This window comes from Eretmochelys imbricata, chromosome 1 (genome assembly GCF_965152235.1).
Source record: "Eretmochelys imbricata isolate rEreImb1 chromosome 1, rEreImb1.hap1, whole genome shotgun sequence".
NCBI classification, from domain to species: domain Eukaryota; kingdom Metazoa; phylum Chordata; order Testudines; family Cheloniidae; genus Eretmochelys; species Eretmochelys imbricata.
In genome coordinates this window covers 215,228,206-215,249,983 of record NC_135572.1, presented here as the reverse complement: position 1 = coordinate 215,249,983, position 21,778 = coordinate 215,228,206, and the positions used below count along the sequence as shown (strand labels likewise).

Genomic DNA, 21,778 nt, shown 5'->3' with positions numbered 1-21,778 from the left:
GCTACAGCTCACTTCATCAGATGCGTACCGTGGAAACTGCAGCAGACTTTATATATACACAGAGAATATGAAACAATACCTCCTCCCACCCCACTGTCCTGCTGGTAATAGCTTATCTAAAGTAATCTTCAGGTTAGGCCATTTCCAGCACAAATCCAGGTTTTAACTTGGGGGGGGTGGAGGGTGAGAAAAGCTGGATTTGTGCTGGAAATGGCCTAACCTGAAGATTACTTTAGATAAGCTATTACCAGCAGGACAGTGGGGTGGGAGGAGGTATTGTTTCATATTCTCTGTGTATATATAAAGTCTGCTGCAGTTTCCATGGTATGCATCTGATGAAGTGAGCTGTAGCTCATGAAAGCTCATGCTCAAATAAATTGGTTAGTCTCTAAGGTGCCACAAGTACTCCTTTTCTTTTCTCATTCATGGTGAGTTTTCTATGGGGGCAGATTTGCCAAGTTCTTACCTGAGCAGATCACTCCAGTATCAGCAGAATGAGAGCACGTGATTATACCCCATCCTGGATGTTTGCAGTCCCAGAGAGCTGACTCGTCACCATCACAATCAACTACAATCAGCCAAGTTGGTCCAGATCCTTGTCCAAAATGAGCCCAAACGTGGGCGCTGACAGCAGATCCACATCCCAGCTGCTTACAAACCACCTCAGCATCTTCCATGTCCCAGCGATCATCACACACCGTCCCCCACTGATTGTTGTGTTTAACCTCCACTCTCCCGGCACAGGGGCTGCCTCCATCCGCCAGCCTCAGTTCATCAGCACCTTCAAAGAGAGACAAAGAGCAGAGTTACAGACAGCACAGAGCCCCCTTGTTGTTGGTAATAATCCCTCTGGCCTGGACAGTATCAAACATGGGGTTTACCCCCTGCTGCCCCAGTCAGACCTCATCCCTCTCTGCCTGCTGCCCCTGAACCCCTCATCCCTGGCCCCACCCCAGAGCCTGCACCCCCAGCCCAGATCCCATACCCCCTTCCACACCCCAACCCCCTGCCTCAACCCGCAGCCCCCTCCCATACTTCAAATTCCTTGGCCCCACCCCCCAGCCTGGAGCCCCCTCCTGTACCCCAAATCTCTCATCCCTGATCCCACCGGAGAGCCTGCACCCCCAGCCCAGTGAAAGTGAGTGAGGGTGGGGGAGAGAGAGCCACTGAGGGAGGGGTAATGTAGTGAGCAGGGGGCAGTTGTGAAGTTCCTCTGGTGTTATCTGGACTGATGATCTGCTAGGTCACTCCAATCCTCGAGTCTGGGAGCCAGCCTTACTCTGCGCCGCTGTGAGAACCCCCACTCCTGGGCTGTTCATGCACAGCCTCTGGCATGTAAGCTGTTCCCAGCTATGTGAGTGAGCACTTTTGGCCAGTCATTGTTTGGATTCTGCAACCGAATGACACTAGCCAATATCGCCGAGCCCAGACTCAACCCTACGAACCTCTGTCTTGCAGTGTCCAGTTATGCCCACTAGACATTGCAAGCTTATATGAGTTTGTCAATTTAACAAAGAAATTGATATGTACCAGGCTTGTTATCCCAAGGGGACCCTCCGACACACTTCAAACCAGACGCACTGCTTCAGGTAGAACAAACAAACAAACTTATTAACTACAAAAGATAGATTTTAAGTGATTATAAGTCAAAGCACAACAAGTCGGATTTGATCAAATGAAATAAAAGCAAAAACACATTCTAAGATGATCTCAACACGTTCAGTGCCCTTACAAACTTAGATGCTTCTCACCACAGGCTGCTGGTTGGCCTTCAGCCAGGCTCTTTGATCAGCGCTTCAGTCAGTTGGTGGTGATGTCTGTAGATGGAGGTGGAAGAGAGACGAAGAGCATGGCAAATGTCTCTCCCTTTTATCATGTTCTTTCTTCCCTCTTGGCGTTGCCCCCCCCACCTTCAGGTTCAGGTGAGCATTACCTCATCATAGTCCCAAACTGACCAAGGGAAGGGGGTGACTCACTCAGGAGTCCAACATATCACTTCTTGCTGCCTAGGCCAGTGTCCTTTGTTCCTCACTGGGTTTGTCCTATACATGCCCTGATGAGGTGTGAACTGCCCCTCTGTTCCTGGAGAGTTTTGCCTGGGATTGTTTTAAGCTACAAGGACACATTTTCAGCCTCGTAACTTTATACATAAAACTACAAGCTATAACATTACTATAACAACAATGCTCAGTGCATCATGAGCCTTCCGAAGACACCTGACATGACAAACTTTGCATTGAATACCACACAATCATATTATAAGGATGAACAAGGGGATGCAGGGTGTTCCGCTGAGATACAGAGGGTCATAGCGGGGCCTTGGGGAAGAACGGGGCTAGGATGTTCGGTTTTGTGTGATTAGAAAGTTGGCAACCCTAGCCGCACTGCAACCTTCCCTCCCCTTCCTTCCCCTCCCCAGACCACAAGCCACCTAGGAAAATCCTCAAAAACATGACAGCATCTCCCCCCAAAGAAGAACCTGGGATTTTGATATGCCCCATGCAGGTACCAGCACGGCTGAGGAGGTGGTATCTGCTACTCAGCTTCTTGGGTTCATCAGTAATCTCTCTGGAGTCCAGGGAGATTACTGATGTACCCAGGAAGCAGAATAGCACATACCGCCTCCTCAGATGCCCTGGAATCTGCATGGGCCACAACAAACAAAAAAATTCTCCCAAAACCCACACCCAGGTGTCCAGCACCAGCAGCAAGCCTCCCCTGGCCTATTATATCTGCCGCCCATGCAGTCAGCTCAATTTGCATGTCCTCCCCTCTTGACTACGTGTTAGATCCTATCCTCACTGTGCTTGAGTCCTAAAAAAAAATAAGTGCCAGAATGCTAGAATTAGCAGGGGGTTGATGTAGGATTTTTGGAAAAGGTCTCTTAAAAAATTCAAATATTTTTAGCTTTACAGTTATGACAAGTACCGGGACACTGTTCTGGCTCCTAAACCAAATGCCAGAAAGGCATTCTGGAGCATTCCAGCACTACTCAAGAGCTGCACCCTCATGCGGGATGTATCCAGTTTCTGTATTAGCTAAATCACAGAAGTAGCATGGATTTAGCTCGTGTTAAATCCTTCTGCTCAATTTTACCTTATCTTAACAGGTAAATTACTGACTGACCCCAGGTCCTCAGTCACAGGGGCTCTTCCACCATCTGCATTTCATCTGCTTGTTATAAAGTATAAATGCAGATTCTTCTTCCAGTAGAGGCAGCTGTGCATGCCACTCAGGGGTGTGTGTGTGTGTGTGTGTGTGTGTGTGTGTGTGTGTGTGTGTGTGTGTGTGTGTGTGTGTGTGTGTGTGTGTGTGTGTGTGCACGCGCACGCACCCAGCACTCCAGAGCAAGAAAAATTTGCTTAGCAATACCTGTCAAGGGGCAGCACTTGCATCTTGTGGCCATTGCCCCTCCCCAACTACATGAGGTGATGATGGACGGATTTCCAGTTAGTCACAGTAGGCACATGCCTAGGGGGACCAGCATTCTAGGGGCGCTTAAAACTTAAAAGTGAGTTAAAAGTTTAATTTTTTACAGAAAGCCTGGAGGTCAGCTGTAGGCGGAGGAGGGGGGTACTGAAGATGCTGTGCCTATGGGTGCATAAGGTGTAAATCCGGCCCTGGAGGTAACACTGCCACCTCAACCAACCCTCAGTTCCTCTTTACTGCTGAGGCTGGAGTTGGAGCTGTGTGTGGTCTTAACCTCACAACCTCTCAATCAGTTTAGTTTTCTTTTGTTGCATATAGTTATTAGTATCCTTATTGTTAGATTAGCATTAGTTGTATTTGTTTAGTTTTACTCAGTGATGCCTTCAATGGGGTTTAAACACAGTCCTTCATGTGGGGTAGTGATACCAATAGTAATCCTCACTGTGATGAGGTATACCAGACCCTCTGAGGCCCCCTGCTGGAGGCCTCCTGGCCCTGCCACACCCCACCCAAAAAAGGAAAGTGAAGAGGGTCCTCCAAGCTGCCTAGAATGGCTGTGTGGGAAGCAGCTAATCAGGGCCAGCAGCCTAGTATAAGAAGAGCTGAAGGGCCAGAAGGAGTTCAGTTCCTTGCAGGTGCTGCAGAAATGTGGATGGTGTGTGGCTGGCTGACGAAGCTCATAGAATATCAGGGTTGGAAGGGACCTCAGGAGGTCATCTAGTCGAACCCCCTGCTCAAAGCAAGACCAATCCCAACTAAATCATCCCAGCCAGAGCTTTGTCAAGCCTGACCTTAAAAACTTCTAAGGAAGAAGATTCTACCACCTCCCTAGGTAACGCATTCCAGTGTTTCACCACCCTCCTAGTGAAAAAGGTTTTCCTAATATCCAACCTAAACCTCCCCCACTGCAACTTGAGACCATTACTCCTTGTCCTGTCATCTTCTACCACTGAGAATAGTCTAGAACCATCCTCTTTGGAACCACCTCTCAGGTAGTTGAAAGCAGCTATCAAATCCCCCCTCATTCTTCTCTTCTGCAGACTAAACAATCCCAGTTCCCTCAGCCTCTCCTCATAACTCATGTGTTCCAGACCCCTAATCATTTTTGTTGCCCTTCACTGGACTCTCTCCAATTTTTCCACATCCTTCTTGTAGTGTGGGGCCCAAAACTGGACTCCAGATGAGGCCTCACCAGTGTCGAATAGAGGGGAACGATCACGTCCCTCGATCTGCTCGCTATGCCCCTACTTATACATCCCAAAATGCCATTGGCCTTCTTGGCAACAAGGGCACACTGTTGACTCATACCCAGCTTCTTCTCCACTGTAACCCCTAGGTCCTTTTCCGCAGAACTGCTGCCTAGCCATTCGGTCCCCAGTCTGTAGCGGTGCATTGGATTCTTCCGTCCTAAGTGCAGGACTCTGCACTTGTCCTTGTTGAACCTCATCAGATTTCTTTTGTTCCAATCCTCTAATTTGTCTAGGGCCCTCTGTATCCTATCCCTACCTGCCACCGTATCTACTACTCCTCCTAGTTTAGTATCATCTGCAAATTTGCTGAGAGTGCAATCCACACCATCCTCCAGATCATTTATGAAGATATTGAACAAAACTGGCCCCAGGACCAACCCTTGGGGCACTCCACTTGATACTGGCTGCCATCTAGACATGGAGCCATTGATCACTACCCGTTGAGCCCGACAATCTAGCCAACTTTCTATCCACCTTATAGTGCATTCATCCAGCCCATACTTCTTTAACTTGCTGACAAGAATACTGTGGGAGACCATGTCAAAAGCTTTGCTAAAGTCAAGAAACAATGCATCCACTGCTTTCCCTTCATCCACAGAACCAGTAATCTCATCATAGAAGGCGATTAGATTAGTCAGGCATGACCTTCCCTTGGTGAATCCATGCTGACTGTTCCTGATCACTTTCCTCTCGTGTAAGTGCTTCAGGATTGATTCCCTGAGGACCTGCTCCATGATTTTTCCAGGGATTTTGAGGTGAGGCTGACTGGCCTGTAGTTCCCAGGATACTCCTTCTTCCCTTTTTTAAAGATGGGCACTACATTAGCCTTTTTCCAGTCATCCGGGACTTCCCCCGATCGCCATGAGTTTTCAAAGATATTGGCCAATGGCTCTGCAATCACATCCGCCAACTCCTTTAGCACTCTCGGATGCAACTCATCCGGCCCCATGGACTTGTGCACGTCCAGCTTTTCTAAATAGTCCCGAACCACTCCTTTCTCCACAGAGGGCTGGTCACCTACTCCCTATGCTGTGTTGCCCAGCGCAGCAGTCTGGGAGCTGACCTTGTTCGTGAAGACAGAGGCAAAAAAAGCATTGAGTACATTAGCTTTTTCCACATCCTCTGTCACTAGGTTGCCTCCCTCATTCAGTAAGGGGCCCACCCTTTCCTTGACTTTCTTCTTGTTGCCAACATACCTGAAGAAACCCTTCTTGTTACTCTTAACATCTCTTGCTAGCTGCAGCTCCAGGTGAGATTTGGCCCTCCTGATTTCATTCCTACATGCCCGAGCAACATTTTTATACTCTTCCCTGGTCATTTGTCCAATCTTCCACTTCTTGTAAGCTTCTTTTTTATGTTTAAGATCTGCAAGGATGTCACTGTTAAGCCAAGCTGGTCGCCTGCCATATTTACTATTCTTTCTACACATCGGGATGGTTTGTCCCTGTAACCTCAATAGGGATTCTTTGAAATACAGCCAGCTCTCCTGGACTCCTTTCCCCCTCATGTTATTCCCCCAGGGGATCCTACCCATCAGTTCCCTGAGGGAGTCAAGTCTGCTTTCCTGAAGTCCAGGGTCTGTATTCTGCTGCTTACCTTTCTTCCCTGTGTCAGGATCCTGAACTCAACCAACTCATGGTCACTGCCTCCCAGATTCCCATCCACTTTTGCTTTCCCTACTAATTCTTCCTGATTTGTGAGCAGCAGGTCAAGAAAAGCTCTCCCCCTAGTTGGCTCCTCCAGCACTTGCACCAGGAAATTGTCCCCTACATTTTCCAAAAACTTCCTGGATTGTCTGTGCACCGCTGTAGTGCTCTCCCAGCAGATATCAGGATGATTAAAGTCGCCCATGAGAACCAGGGCGTGCGATCTAGTAGCTTCTGCAAGTTGCCAGAAGAAAGCCTCGTCCACCTCATCCCCCTGGTCCGGTGGTCTATAGCAGACTCCCACCACTACATCACTCTTGTGAGAACTCCAGACAGGGCAGGGCTTCCAGAAACTGGGGAGAGCAAGAAGGAGCCCTGACCTGGTTGATGAGACTCCATTAGGACAAGAACCTGAGGTAAGGGTGAAGACAGCGCATAGTTGTGGGGAAGTGGCCCAGGGAATTAGAGAAGCTGTGTGGCACAGTTAAATGACACAGCAGATGGCTGCTATCAGCAGGGTCCCTGGGCTGGGACCCAGAGTAGTGAGTGAGACCAGGTTCTGAACCCATCCTCCATTAGCCACAGGGAGGAAGTGGCCTGGACACTGAGGCATCCCAGAGTGGGAAGTGAACTATAGTGGCGCAGCTGGAGGGCTGTAGCCAGAAAGCCCAAGTGGACAAAGACATTGTCATGCAGGTGGTAGCCTTGGGGCCACTGCTCTATCCTGGAGCAGGGACAAACTCAAAGAGAGAGTGCAGACACACGCACTCAGCCAAGGGGGCACTCACGAGAGGTGAGTGTGCCCCATTACACTGGTACCAGAAGTGGGGATTTGGTGACCAACCCCTGAAACAAGGGGCCAATGGAAAAGTTGGTAAGGCTGCTGGCCCAGCAGCAGCACAGCTCTACTGAAACCGAGAGGGTCTCAGCTGAAGCACAACATGCGGTGCAGCAGGCTGCTCAATAAAAGCAGGCTGTACTGCTGGAGAGGCTTCAGCTCCAGCAGCACTGGCAGCAGCAGGAGCAGCGATTCCCGGAGGCATTGTCGCAGCGACTAACTAGCTCAGCCTCCTCAAAATCAGTTGAACTCTGGGCTGGGTATACCGCTGGCCAAGCTGAGCCCACATGATGATCCGGAGGCCTATTTAGTCACCTTTGAGCGGGTAGCCACAACCACAGCTTGGGATAAAGAGACCTACGCCACTCACCTGGCTCTGTTCCTGTCTGGGGAAGCTCAGGTGGCTTACCAGGCCCTGGATGATCACAGAATCATAAAAGATCAGGGTTGGAAGGGACCTCAGGAGGTCATCTAGTCCAACCCCCTGCTCAAAGCAGGACCAACACCAACTAAATCATTCCAGCCAGGGCTTTGTCAAGCTGGGCCTTAAAAACCTCTAAGGAAGAAGATTCCACCACCTCCCTAGGTAACCCATTCCAGTGCTTCACCACCCTCATAGTGACATAGTTTTTCCTAATATCCAACCTAGACCTCCCCCACTGCAACTTGAGACCGTTGCTTCTTGTTCTGCCATTTGCCATCACTGAGAACAGCCAAGCTCCATCCTCTTTGGAACTCCCCTTCAGGTAGTTGAAGGCTGCTATCAAATCCCCCCCCCCCCTCGCTCTTCTCTCCTGTAGACTAAATAAGCCCAGTTCTCTCAGCCTCTCCTCATAAATCATGTGTCCCAGCCCCTAATCATTTTCATTGCCCTCCACTGGACTCTCTCCAATTTTTCCACATCCTTTCTGTAGTGGGGGGGCCCAAAACTGGATGCAATACTCCAGATGTGGCCTCACCAGTGCCTAATAGAGGGGAATAATCACGTCCCTTGATCTCCTGGCAATGCTGCTACTAATGCAGCCCAATATGCTGTTAGCCTTCTTGGCAACAAGGGCACACGGCTGACTTATATCCAGCATCTTGTCCACTGTAATCCCCAGGTCCTTTTCTGCAGAACTGCCGCTTTGCCAGTCGGTCCCCAGCCTGTAGCAGTGCATGGGATTCTTCCTTCCTTAGTGCAGGACTCTGCATTTGTCTCATTGAACCTCATCAGATTTCTTTTGGCCCAATCCTCCAATTTCTCTAGGTCACTCTGGACTCTATCCCTACCCTCCAGCATATCTACCTCTCCCCACAGCTTAGTGTCATCCACGAACTTGCTGAGGGTGCAATCCAACCCATCATCCAGATCATTAATGAAGATGTTGAACAAAACCGGCCCCAGGACCGACCCCTGGGGCACTCCTCTTGATACCGGCTGCCAACCAGACATCGAGCCGTTGATCAGTACAAGTTGAGCCCGACAATCTAGCCAGCTTTCTATCCACTTTATAGTCCATTCATCCAATCTATACTTCTTTAACTTGCTGGCAAGAATACTGTGGGAGATCATATCAAAAGCTTTGCTAAAGTCAAGATATATCGTGTCCACCGCTTTCCCCATATCCCCATTCATATGACAAATGAGTGAGAGATTATCCGACAGTGAAGGCTGCCATATTCGACTGCCTGGGAGTATCCCCAGAAACCTACCAGTGCAGGTTCTGCTCAGAGTTTTTTGCCTCAGGGGCTCACCCCCGGGCTGTAGCCCAATGCCTTAAAGACTGGGCCACCCGATGGCTACGCCCTGAGGTCCACACAACTGCGGCCATCATAGACGTGATAGTCTTAGGGCAGTACCTAGACATATTGCCAATGTCAATTCCAACATGGGCTTGACAGCATAGCCCTGACTCACTTGCCACTGTGGTACAGATTACAAAAGGAGTATTTGTTAGCTGCCAGGCCTTTCAAATATACCCCGCTGAGATCTGACAACTGGCAGGCCCGGAGTCCAGGGAACTCTGCCTGGTTGCCAAAGGGGGCACCCAAGAGACCTGAACCAACCAGGAGGGAAGTGCCTCTGGATCCAGCCCCAGAGCACCGGTCACAATGGGTGCCTGCCCCACTCCCATCCCAGAGCTGCACCCCAGAAGCCCCAAAGAGAAGGGGTCAGCCAGACCCTATTAATGGCCTGCTGGTATGCTTTTGCTGTGGGAGGCCAGGACACTTCAGCCAATCTTGTCCTGTCATGGAATGTGATTTCTTAGACTGTGGGGTCACTGAAACATGTAGCAGCTCTTTGCCCAGGCTGCACCAGTGGCATAAGGCCTATGTGGGCCAAGTTAACATGTGGGGATGCACTATGCTCTGGATGGTGGACTCAGGGTGCTCCCAAACCCTGGTTCAAGAGTCCCTGTTTGACTTTAGCACCCTCCAATATGGCTGCTCCCTGAAGGTGACATGTCATGACATGGGGATGTCCACTCCTATCCCATGGTTTGGATACAATTGAATTTGGGCGATCATGAAGCAAAAATCAGGTTGGCATAACAAAATGCCTTCCTTGGAAGGTTATAATTCTGAGAGACTGACAACAGTTCCCCCCTTTGCTCCTCCCCCGATCCGGACCTCCTGCTCCGTCTGAACCAATACCCCAAAAACTGGATGAGATATTTCCAGTACTGAAATCTGACCTTTTGGAGAGGTCTACACAAACCCAGAGGATTAGGAAATCCTGAAGACAACACCCAGAAGAAGGGAGTGCCTAGTTACAGGCCCATCTGGCTGGGGAGATGGGACCAGGGGAACTGTCTCACCAGATGGATGACGCCCAGTGCAAAGGGGGAGAAGCGCCTTCTGATCAGGAGATCCTCTCCCCACATAGACTTAGCCCATTTAACGCAGACCTATGACTTTATACGTGGGCAAAAGGAAGATGACACTTTGAGAGAATCATACACCTGGATAGCGGTGGTTGACAGGACGGTTATCCAGGAGGCCCAAGCTGCCCAATTTCCCCATTTTGAACTAAAGAATGATATGCTCTATCAAGTTGACCTTGACCTGAAAACAAGGGAAGCCTACTAGTAACTCCTAGTGACCTCAGGAGGGAGGTCTTGTGGCTGGCTCATTCAATTCTGTCAGTTGTCCATCTTGGTTGGGGAAAAAACATTAGCCCACTTATTGGCTCAGTTCTTCTGGCCAGAGATCTATAAGGATGCCACTAATTTCTGTGTGTCCTGTCGAGACTGTCAGCAGGTTCCACCAAAGGGTTCAAGGCAGGTGTGACAGGTTCAGTCACATAAACCCCCTTGGGACTGTCACCTGATGTGCTGAGACTACCTCTGAGCCCATTTTCTCTGCCAATTAGGGCCTCCAGAGCCCTGCTTTGTCAAGCCAGACATATCAGTCTGCTCCAGCACAGACCCAGGGTCTGAACCACATGCCCCAAAGCTGCAGACTTAACTGAAAACAGCTTAAGAAGTGCTCCTGTCTCCAGCACCCAGGCAACCAGCTCCCAATGGGATCGAAACCCCAATTGAATCTGTTTTACTCTGTATAAAGCTTATACAGGGTAAACTCATAAATTGTCCGCCCTCTATAACACAGAGAGAGAGAGATGCACAGTTGTTTGCTCCCCCAGGTATTACTTACTTACTCTGGGTTAATTAATAAGCAAAAGTGATTTTATTAAATATAAAAAGTAGGATTTAAGTGGTTCCAAGTAATAATGGACAGAACAAAGTAACAGGTTTCAGAGTAGCAGCCGTGTTAGTCTGTATTCGCAAAAAGAAAAGAGGTACTTGTGGCACCTTAGAGACTAACCAATTTATTTGAGCATAAGCTTTCGTGAGCTACAGCTCACTTCTTCGGATGCAAACAGTTGAAAATATAGTGGGAAGATTTTATAGACACAGAAAACATGAAACAATGGGTGTTACCATACACACTGTAACGAGAGTGACCAGGAAAGGTGAGCTATTACCAGCAGGAGAGCCGGGGGGGGGTGGGGGGGCGGGGACCTTTTGTAGTGATAATCAAGGTGGGCCATTTCCAGCAGTTGACAAGAACAGTAGGACGGGAAATAAACAAGGGGAAATAGTTTTAACTTTGTGTAATGACACATCCACTCCCAGTCTTTATTCAAGCCTAAGTTAATTGTATCCAGTTTGCAAATTAATTCCAATTCAGCAATCTCTCGTTGGAGTCTGTTTTTGAAGTTTTTTTGTTGAAGAATTGCCACTTTTAGGTCTGTAATCGAGTGACCAAACAGATTGAAGTGTTCTCCGACTGGTTTTTGAATGTTACAATTCTTGACGTCTGATTTGTGTCCATTTATTCTTTTACGTAGAGACTGTCCGGTTTGGCCAATGTACATGGCAGAGGGGCATTGCTGGCACATGATGGCATATATCACATTGGTGGATGTGCAGGTGAACAAGCCTCTGAAAGTGTGGCTGATGTGATTAGGCCCTATGATGGTGTCCCCTGAATAGAAATGTGGACACAGTTGGCAACGGGCTTTGTTGCAAGGATAGGTTCCTGAGTTAGTGTTTTTGTTGTGTGGTGTGTGGTTGCTGGTGAGTATTTGCTTCAGGTTGGGGGGCTGTCTGTAAGCAAGGACTGGCCTGTCTCCCAAGATCTGAGAGAGTGATGGGTCATCCTTCAGGATAGGTTGTAGATCCTTGATAATGTGTTGGAGAGGTTTTAGTTGGGGGCTGAAGGTGATGGCTAGTGGCGTTCTGTTATTTTCTTTGTTAGGTCTGTCCTGTAGTAGGTGACTTTTGGGAACTCTTCTGGCTCTGTCAATCTGTTTCTTCGCTTCAGCAGGTGGGTATTGTAGTTTTAAGAACGCTTGATAGAGATCTTGTAGGTGTTTGTCTCTGTCTGAGGGGTTGGAGCAAATGCGATTGTATCGTAGAGCTTGGTATGGACAATGGATCTTGTGGTGTGATCTGGATGAAAGCTGGAGGCATGTAGGTAAGTATAGTGGTCAGTAGGTTTCCGGTATAGGGTGGTGTCAACAATTCCGTCTAAGGGAGGGGGACTCGTTGGCGTGCCCCAGGGTGAACCAATGATACCCTTTACAGGAAGAAGACTCATTGATTTTATAAAAGGGGAAACATGAGACAGTTCAAAAGACAATGGCAAAAAATGGATGGAATGAGGGTATGAGTATGATAGATAGTGTGTCAATAGTCTGGTCAGAGAAAAAAAATTAAAGAAGAGGACTGTAATAATGTATTGTAAATATAAATGGAAATTACAAAAGTTAGAAATACTCCAAAAGGCTCTTACCATCAGAGCTAAATCAAAAGGCAAATTGCAACTGTAAGATGAGCAAGCTTGAAGCAGAAAACAAAGCTCTAAAAGCAAAACTAAAAGTAAACAACTCCTCTGCGTGGCATATTGTTGCTAGCAAACAATAAAAGGGTAATTTCACCGACTTTGGTTTAGGCAGCAATATTAATAAAAAACAAAATGAAACTAATTGGAAACACCTTAAAAAACAAATTCAAAATTGGAACCTGGCACACACAGGGGAAGATCGAGATAATTAGCCCCCTCTTCCTCCTCCTCCTGCCCTTTAACCCAGAATTAAGTGCCAGTGCTCCCTTGGCCACTCTCCAAGTGACCACTTGGTGGTCAGGGACAGGTGAAAACAGAGTGGCCCATAATACTCACAAGTATACTCCTCTCAGCACAAAGGAAATAAGGGGCTTACTGAAAGATCTCCCTGATATAAAGCCCAAAGACCCAAATTTGATATTCTGAAAAAGAATAAGCCAAATGGTTATCACCTATACGTTATATCCCAGGGATCTTTATATCTTAACAAAAGCTAAATGCCCCAACCTATCATGGGCCAAGATCCCTACAGAAGGGCACCGAAACAGCGTTTGGGCCTCTGTAAAATTTGAATCTGAAAATGATATGACCTGTGCCTCCACTGAGTTTAAGGAAGCCATCCAAGAAGCCTTGGGGAATGGAGCCGGTAACTGGGGATAAGGCAAGGACCAGCCTGCTTCTCAGTATTGTGAGAGAAAATGGGAGATGTATTCCAGCAATGCAGGTATTGCGGACTCAAAGAAAACTGATCAGGCATTTCTAAAAATGTTAAAGGAAGGTTTTAACTCCCACCTGTAAACAGCCCTTAATTTGGGAGTGAACCCAGGCTCTAATCCATCTATATGTGGGCCTCCAAATGCAAAGCCAAATAAGCTAAAAAAAAATAAATAAAGAGCAAGGCTACTCGCGTTTCTGTGGTAACAGCAAACAGTAATGTAGCCTGCTATAATTGTGGGTGTCTCGGGCATACCCAAAAAAACTGCAGGCGCAAGGCCCAAAAGCCTAGTCAGGGACCACATCATGGCCAGTTGAATCCCCCTGCAGCATCTCACTGCCCTTGCCAATCTGGTCCTGGTCCCGCCCCCACCCCCTCACACACCTCACAGTGTTTTGTATGTGGGGAAATCATGCCCAAGCTAGATGCCCAAGCCGAGTAGCCCTGGGCAACCGGCCCCAACTTGTATATCAACCAGCTGCCAACCCTTACTCACACCTAAGCAAAAAGGAAATGGCTAGGCTTTTAAATTCCATGACCCACTAAAATCCAGCGCACCCCCTGCACGCTTGCTCGTCTGTACTGCTAATGCAGATATAGATCCCTTGAGGCCAGACTTACAAGCATGAATAAGGGGCTGGCCATGCACAATTCTTGTGGACACAAAAGCATCTGCTTCCACTACTGACCCCGCTCTCCCAACTACTAACAGTATACAGGGCCGGCTCCAGGCACAGCAAAACAAGCAGGTGCTTGGGGCGGCACATTTCTAGGGGCGGCATTCCGGCACCGGCCATACCGCCCCTAGAAATGTGCCCCCGCAGCCCCGCCCTTTACATTTGCCGCCTCAGGCACCTGCTTGGTTCGCTGGTGCCTGGAGCCAGCCTTGATGGAAAGAGCAACCTACCCAAGCCCAAATTGTAATTCGGTATGTTACAAATGCGTGAATGACTAGATCAGGTGGCCAGGTTTGCTAGAGAGAATCTGGAGTGGGCCCAACAAACCTAGGCTCACCATTATAATAAAGGAGCCCAGGAGAAAGTCTACCAACCCAGTGACTGTGTCTTACTATTGTTACCAGCTCCGAGAGTAAGCTCTTAGCCAAATGGCAAGGGCCCTATGAGGTCATAAAACAAATAGAGGATGTGGACTGTGAAATCTGTTGCCCACATAAGAGGAGGGAAAAACAAATTTTCCATGTAACCTTGTTAAAAGCATGGAAAGCACAGGAGGGCCTATTTATAGACCTCCAGGACCTGCCGGATGATTTGAGACCAGTGGTGTAATCCCCAGCAGGTGCTGCAGATGTACCCATAGCAGAATGCCTCCCTCCACGTCTGCAATGGCAGGACAAGAATCTTCTGGGATAATTTGATGATCTCTTCTCCTCTCAGCCAGGTTGGAATCATCTACTGCCCATCAAATCCATGCAAATCTGACTGCCAATCCTGAACACAATACCTACCAAGTTCCTGAAAAGCTCTGTGAGGCTCTAGAACAAGAGGTTCAGGCAATGCTGGAGTTGGGGGTCATTGAGGAATCCCAAAGCCCTTGGTGCAGCCCAATGGTCCTGGTGCCCAAATCTGATGGCACCACCCAATTTCAGGGCCCTAAATGCAGCCCTACAGTTCAATGCTTATCCCATGCCCCCAGTTGATCAGCTTGGACAGGCAAGGTACATAACATTGGAATAAAGCAAGGGGTATTGGCAAATAGCCCTTACAAAAGATTCCGGGGGGGGGGGGGAAGGGGAGGGGATCTACACTTGCCATACCCCTAGGGCTGTTCCATTTTATAGCTATGCCCTTTAGATTACATGGGATGCCAACCACCTTCCAACACCTGATGGATCAGGTAGTGCATCACCATGGGCAATTTGCAGCTTCCTATTTAGATGATGTACTGATCTTCAGTGAAGATTGGTGGTCATATCTAATGCAGGTAACATCCATTCTGCAGTCACTGAGAGAGGCTGGGCTCACAGCAAAGCCAAAGAAATGTAACTTTGGTATGCAGGAAATCAAAATACCTTGGGTATCTGGTAGGGAATGGGAAGATACAGCCCCTACAAGATAAAACCAAAGCTCTAGAACAAACTCCAATTCAAAAAACAAAACAAAAAACAGGTTTGGGCCTTTTTAGGCCTGGCCAGTTATTACCGTTGGTTTATCCCCCATTTTGCAACAGTAGCAGAACCACTGACAGACCTGACCAAGATGTTGGCACCGAATATGGTACTATGCATACAGGAATTCCAGGTGGTGTTTCAAAGTATAAAAGACATTTTGGGGCAGCAGCCAGTGGTCTGATGCATCAACTTTTACTTACCATTTATCCTGCACACAGACGCATCCAATGTAGGTTTGGGGGCTGTACTGTCCCAGAACTTCCAAGGGACAGAACATCCAATCCTCTATCTGAGCAAAAAACTTCAGCTGTGAACGACTAGGTACTCCACCATAGAACAAGAGTGCTTGGCTGTCTGCTGGGCAGTGGTGGCACTGTGCTACTAATTACTGAGAGCCCAGTTCGAATTCCTCACAGACCATGCTGCAGGGCCAGAGGGAATTCAGTTCCTTGCAGAAGCTGTAGGAATGTGGATGGTGTGTGGCTGACTGGCAGAGCTGCAAAACCTCAGACAGGGCAGCGCTGCCAGAAGCTGGGGAGAGCGAGAAGGAACCCTGAGTTGGTTGATGGGACTCCATTAGGATAATCATAGAATCATAGAATATCAGGGTTGGAAGGGACCCCTGAAGGTCATCTAGTCCAACCCCCTGCTCGAAGCAGGACCAATTCCCAGTTAAATCATCCCAGCCAGGGCTTTGTCAAGCCTGACCTTAAAAACCTCTAAGGAAGGAGATTCTACCACCTCCCTAGATAACGCATTCCAGTGTTTCACCACCCTCTTAGTGAAAAAGTTTTTCCTAATATCCAATCTAAACCTCCCCCACTGCAACTTGAGACCATTACTCCTCGTTCTGTCATCTGCTACCATTGAGAACAGTCTAGAGCCATCCTCTTTGGAACCCCCTTTCAGGTAGTTGAAAGCAGCCATCAAATCCCCCCTCATTCTTCTCTTCTGCAGGCTAAACAATCCCAGCTCCCTCAGCCTCTCCTCATAAGTCATGTGTTCTAGACCCCTAATCATTTTTGTTGCCCTTCGCTGGATTCTCTCCAATTAATCCACATCCTTCTTGTAGTGTGGGGCCCAAAACTGGACACAGTACTCCAGATGAGGCCTCACCAATGTCGAATAGAGGGGAACGATCACGTCCCTCGATCTGCTCGCTATGCCCCTACTTATACATCCCAAAATGCCATTGGCCTTCTTGGCAACAAGGGCACACTGCTGACTCATATCCAGCTTCTCGTCCACTGTCACCCCTAGGTCCTTTTCCGCAGAACTGCTGCCTAGCCATTCGGTCCCTAGTCTGTAGCGGTGCATTGGATTCTTCCATCCTAAGTGCAGGACCCTGCACTTATCCTTATTGAACCTCATCAGATTTCTTTTGGCCCAATCCTCCAATTTGTCTAGGTCCTTCTGTATCCTATCCCTCCCCTCCAGCGTATCTACCACTCCTCCCAGTTTAGTATCATCCGCAAATTTGCTGAGAGTGCAATCCACACCATCCTCCAGATCATTTATGAAGATATTGAACAAAACCGGCCCCAGGACCAACCCTTGGGGCACTCCACTTGATACTGGCTGCCAACTAGACATGGAGCCATTGATCACTACCCGTTGAGCCCGACAATCTAGCCAGCTTTCTACCCACCTTATAGTGCATTCATCCAGCCCATACTTCCTTAACTTGCTGACAAGAATACTGTGGGAGACCGTGTCAAAAGCTTTGCTAAAGTCAAGAAACAATACATCTACTGCTTTCCCTTCATCCACAGAACCAGTAATCTCATCATAAAAGGCGATTAGATTAGTCAGGCATGACCTTCCCTTGGTGAATCCATGCTGGCTGTTCCTGATCACTTTCCTCTCATGCAAGTGCTTCAGGATTGATTCTTTGAGGACCTGCTCCATGATTTTTCCAGGGACTGAGGTGAGGCTGACTGGCCTGTAGTTCCCTGGATCCTCCTTCTTCCCTTTTTTAAAGATTGGCACTACATTAGCCTTTTTCCAGTCATCCAGGACTTCCCCCGTTCGCCACGAGTTTTCAAAGATAATGGCCAATGGCTCTGCAATCACAGCCGCCAATTCCTTCAGCACTCTCGGATGCAACTCGTCCGGCCCCATGGACTTGTGCTCGTCCAGCTTTTCTAAATAGTCCCTAACCACCTCTATCTCCACAGAGGGCTGGCCATCTCTTCCCCATTTTGTGATGCCCAGCGCAGCAGTCTGGGAGCTGACCTTGTTAGTGAAAACAGAGGCAAAAAAAGCATTGAGTACATTAGCTTTTTCCACATCCTCTGTCACTAGGTTGCCTCCCTCATTCAGTAAGGGGCCCACACTTTCCTTGGCTTTCTTCTTGTTGCCAACATACCTGAAGAAACCCTTCTTGTTTCTCTTGACATCTCTTGCTAGCTGCAGCTCCAGGTGCGATTTGGCCCTCCTGATATCATTCCTACATGCCCGAGCAATATTTTTATACTCTTCCCTGGTCATATGTCCAACCTTCCACTTCTTGTAAGCTTCTTTTTTATGTTTAAGATCCGCTAGGATTTCACCATTAAGCCAAGCTGGTCGCCTGCCATATTTACTATTCTTTCGACTCATCGGGATGGTTTGTCCCTGTAACCTCAACAGGGATTCCTTGAAATACGGCCAGCTCTCCTGGACTCCTTTCCCCTTCAAGTTAGTCATGGGGGTGTGGGAAATGGACAAGGGAATTAGAGAAGCTAATTAACGGGACACAGCAGATGGAGTAGTGGCGAGCTCAAGTTCTGCCCCCATGCCCCATTAGCCACTGGGGGGGGGGAAGTGGTCTGGACACTGATGCACCCCAGAGCAGGAAATGAACTATAGTGGCCCCGCTGGAGAGCTGCAGCCAGAAAGCCCAAGAGGATGAAGACATTGTCACCAGGGTGGGTGCCCTGGGACACTGCTCTATCCCAGGTACATGCACTTGGCCAAGGGGGTGCTCATGAGAGGCGAGTGTGCCCCGTCACACTCACATACTGTGCTTGCTCTGTCTCAGTGAGGCCCACATTAAAGAGTGTTGTGTGATCTGCATATTGTTCAAGAAACAGATTCAAGAGGCTTTGCCCGAAACAGCACCTGCTCAAACAGGCTATGAGGTTGTTTCAGCACCAAGGCCCTTGTTGGGTCGGAGGTCACCCTCGGGCTCCAAGAGTACTGTTGCTTCACGTTCAGAGTAGCACCTCTCTGAAGAAACAGAGGGGCCGCTCCCTGTCAACTGTGCCAAGGACAAGGTCACATAAGACTAGTCAAGACAGCTCATGTTCTCAGGGGAACACTTCTGCCTCCCCTAGGAAAAGCATGGGTTTGGCACACAGTTGGTGCTAGTGTGCAGGATGGCATGGGTACCTCTAGCCCTTCCCCAGTACCAAGTATGGAGGTTAGAAACCCCATATTGTTGACTCCAGTTCTGGCCCCTGGACATCCATTGAATCCATACCAACAAGGGAGATGCCGGCACTGACTGTTTCCACCTTGGCAGCATACAAGGCAGCTACAGGCCTATTCTACCTTTTGGCCCTGACCTCTCCTTTGGTCCAATACTTCTAGAGCCCCATCAACTGCTTGCCACTGAACCCCCAGGTCTGGAGGCACTGCACCCCAGTGTTCCCCTTCCACATGTTGGGATTGGTGCAGGGGACCTCAGTCCTGGGAATCTCCTCGGCTCTGCTGCAGGTGGCACCACAAATGTTACCTTGGCAGCTTTTACCACCCTCGACGTCAGTGTCATCAGACACTCTGGTACTGCTGTTGACTTTGGGATTGACACCGCTTCCAGCACCTGCATGCTTGGTACCAATGGTACTGCTTACATTTCCATGCCGTTTCCTGCCTCGTTCTGGGCAACAGATGTCAGAACGGTTACTCACTCCCTCTGGTTTCGCTCCTCCCATATCCCTAGGATCCTGAGGCTCCTTGGTGTCTGGGTCAGGGTCATCATCCTCCCCGTCTGTCAGCTGAGATCATGGAGCTCCCACTCTTTGTCACACTTGAAGACAAGATTGCTGGTGAGGTCTGCGTTGGTGACCATCAATCTGCTACAGGGCCAGGAACCAGAGGTCCTTCTCCCTGCAGAGCCTCCAGAGCCATTCTGCCCAGGTCTGTCAGCTCTGTAACAGAATCCAGCTTTGACCCAATTAAAGACCTTGTCTTGTTCTCTGGACGATTCTGTGCTGCCTGACTCGTCCTTCCTTTCAGTACCAGAGGATTAAGGCATAACAAGACCTTTTGCAACATGTAACTGCTTCCCTCAGTATCCAAGTGGACTTATTGCAAGAGAACACCCACAAATTAGTGGATATACTGCAGCCATCTGCTCCTGGGAGAATTGCCCTCCCTATCAATGAGGCGGTCCTTGAACTGGCTAAGGCCCTCTGGAGCATTCTGGTTTGGGTACTGCTTGTAGCTAAATGAATGAAAAAGCACATATTCATTCCGGTGTAGGGGTTTGAGGGGTTTCACTCCCATCTGGCCCCAAATTCCCTAGCTGTAACTGCAGTGAATGACAGAGCCCAGCAGGGCAGTTTTAAGTCCACCCCCAAGGAAAGGGACTGTAAACAAATGGCCCTCATGGGCAGGAAGAGTTACACCGCATCTTCCTTACAGATGCGAATTGCTAACCAGAAAGCCTTGCTGTCCAAATACAATTTTGTTAATTGGGCAGCTATGTCAAAGTTTGCAGACCAGCTGCCCTGAGGCCTCGCAAGAGGAATTTGGGGCATTTGTCACTGAAGGCTGCTTCATGGCTAAGATGTCCTTGCAGTCCACGCTAGATGTTGCAGCTACCTCGGCCATGGTGATGGCCTGAGATCACCATGAGGAGGGCTTCCTAGCTGCAGAATTCAGGCATTGGTCCAGCTGTCCAGCAAACTATTGAGGATTAGCCCTTTGACAGCCAAACGCTGTTCTCCAACAAAACTGATAAGATGCTGCACTCCCTCAAGGACTCCAGGGCTACCCTGCGATTCTTGGGGGTGTACATACCAGCAGTGCAGACATACCGCTATGGCATTGGGCAGCAGCAGTAATATCATCCACAGTGCACCTTTGGCCAGCTTTTCCCTCCTCAGGCGCAATGGGACTACTCCAGAAAGGGACAGATCCCACAGGAGGAAGCAGTCGGACTCAGGGTTGGCCAGTCCACATGACCGACCCTGGCACCCCCCAAGTGTCCATTTTGACTCCTTGGTCCAGAGCACTGTTCCCGTCATTGCTCCTCCCTCCCCTTTTAGGGCAGGCTAGCCCACTTTTACAATGCTTGGGGCTCAATCACTACCGACAGCTGGGTCCTAAGTATCTTCAGATCGGGTTATGCCATCCAATTCCTCTCCACATCTCCTCTTCACCCTCTCTTCATATCCCTCTTCAGGGACCTGTCTCATGAGATACTGCTCCTTGATACCACTCACTGCTGCTAGTACTTTCTGGTACCCACACACAAAGGAGGTTTAAGACCCATCCTTGACCTTCTTGGCCTCAAATATATCAGGTACATGAGGTTCCGAATGATCACTTTATCAACTATGCCACTGTAGGAATTCTAATGTAAACTAACCCCTAGAGAAGATCGATGAAGGAATAAGGAGAAAAAAAAAAACTGTATTCCTCACAGCACAGAAGATACAAGACCAGATCCACACCTGAATGGAGCTTTGTGTAAACTGACTTCTCAGAGAAGGTTTCAGAGTAACAGCCGTGTAGGTCTGTATTCGCAAAAAGAAATAAGCTTATGCTCAAATAAATTGGTTAGTCTCTAAGGTGCCACAAGTACTCCTTTTCTTTTCTCAGAGGAGGGTTATTTGTGTTATAATTTGAAATACACCTGAGGGTCACCCTGTCCCAAAACCACCGACCAAGATTTATTAAGAGTCCATCACTGTGGTGGCATAATTTACTCAGCAGGTGAGAGCTGGGGGCAGGGTGGTGTTACAGCATGATAAAAGGTTATTTAATGGTAGACAAGACACTACAACTGGTTGTCAAAAAAATTACATAACATATTTAAGCTGGAATAAACGGAACTGGATTCCACCTAACTATAATAACACTAAATAGATGAATATAGATAATATAAAAAACTGTGTGTGTGTGTTCAAATCATTCTATCATTTACTACTAAGTGTACTTAACTAAATGTAACGCACTTAAATAAAAAATCTATCTATATCTCTGTATGCACAAGCTATTATTTTCTAGGTTATTATTATTATTTTCTTCAAGGTTCCCCTTTACCCAAATATCTCACTTGGTGCTGGATAATGACCAAGTCAGATTTTGAGCATTAGGTGCCTCTTGTGAGTTCCTGACAGGATGAACTTGACTCATGATATTCACTGGTCATTAGACCTGACTCACTGGAACCGATGCTCAGGAACAAACAGGGACGGATGCTCAGGAACACATCGTCAAACATGA

General features: G+C 48.4%; 1 protein-coding gene across 1 annotated transcript in view; it reads right to left on the bottom strand.

The window, feature by feature from the left end:
- LOC144259180 (scavenger receptor cysteine-rich type 1 protein M130-like) overlaps positions 1–21,778 on the bottom strand; it is a 77,700-nt gene that overhangs the window by 48,246 nt on the left and 7,676 nt on the right. Inside the window, exon 2 of the mRNA XM_077807360.1 lies at positions 467–781. Within this exon, the coding sequence (XP_077663486.1) occupies positions 467–781 (315 nt within the window). The remainder of the gene's footprint in view (positions 1–466; positions 782–21,778) is intronic.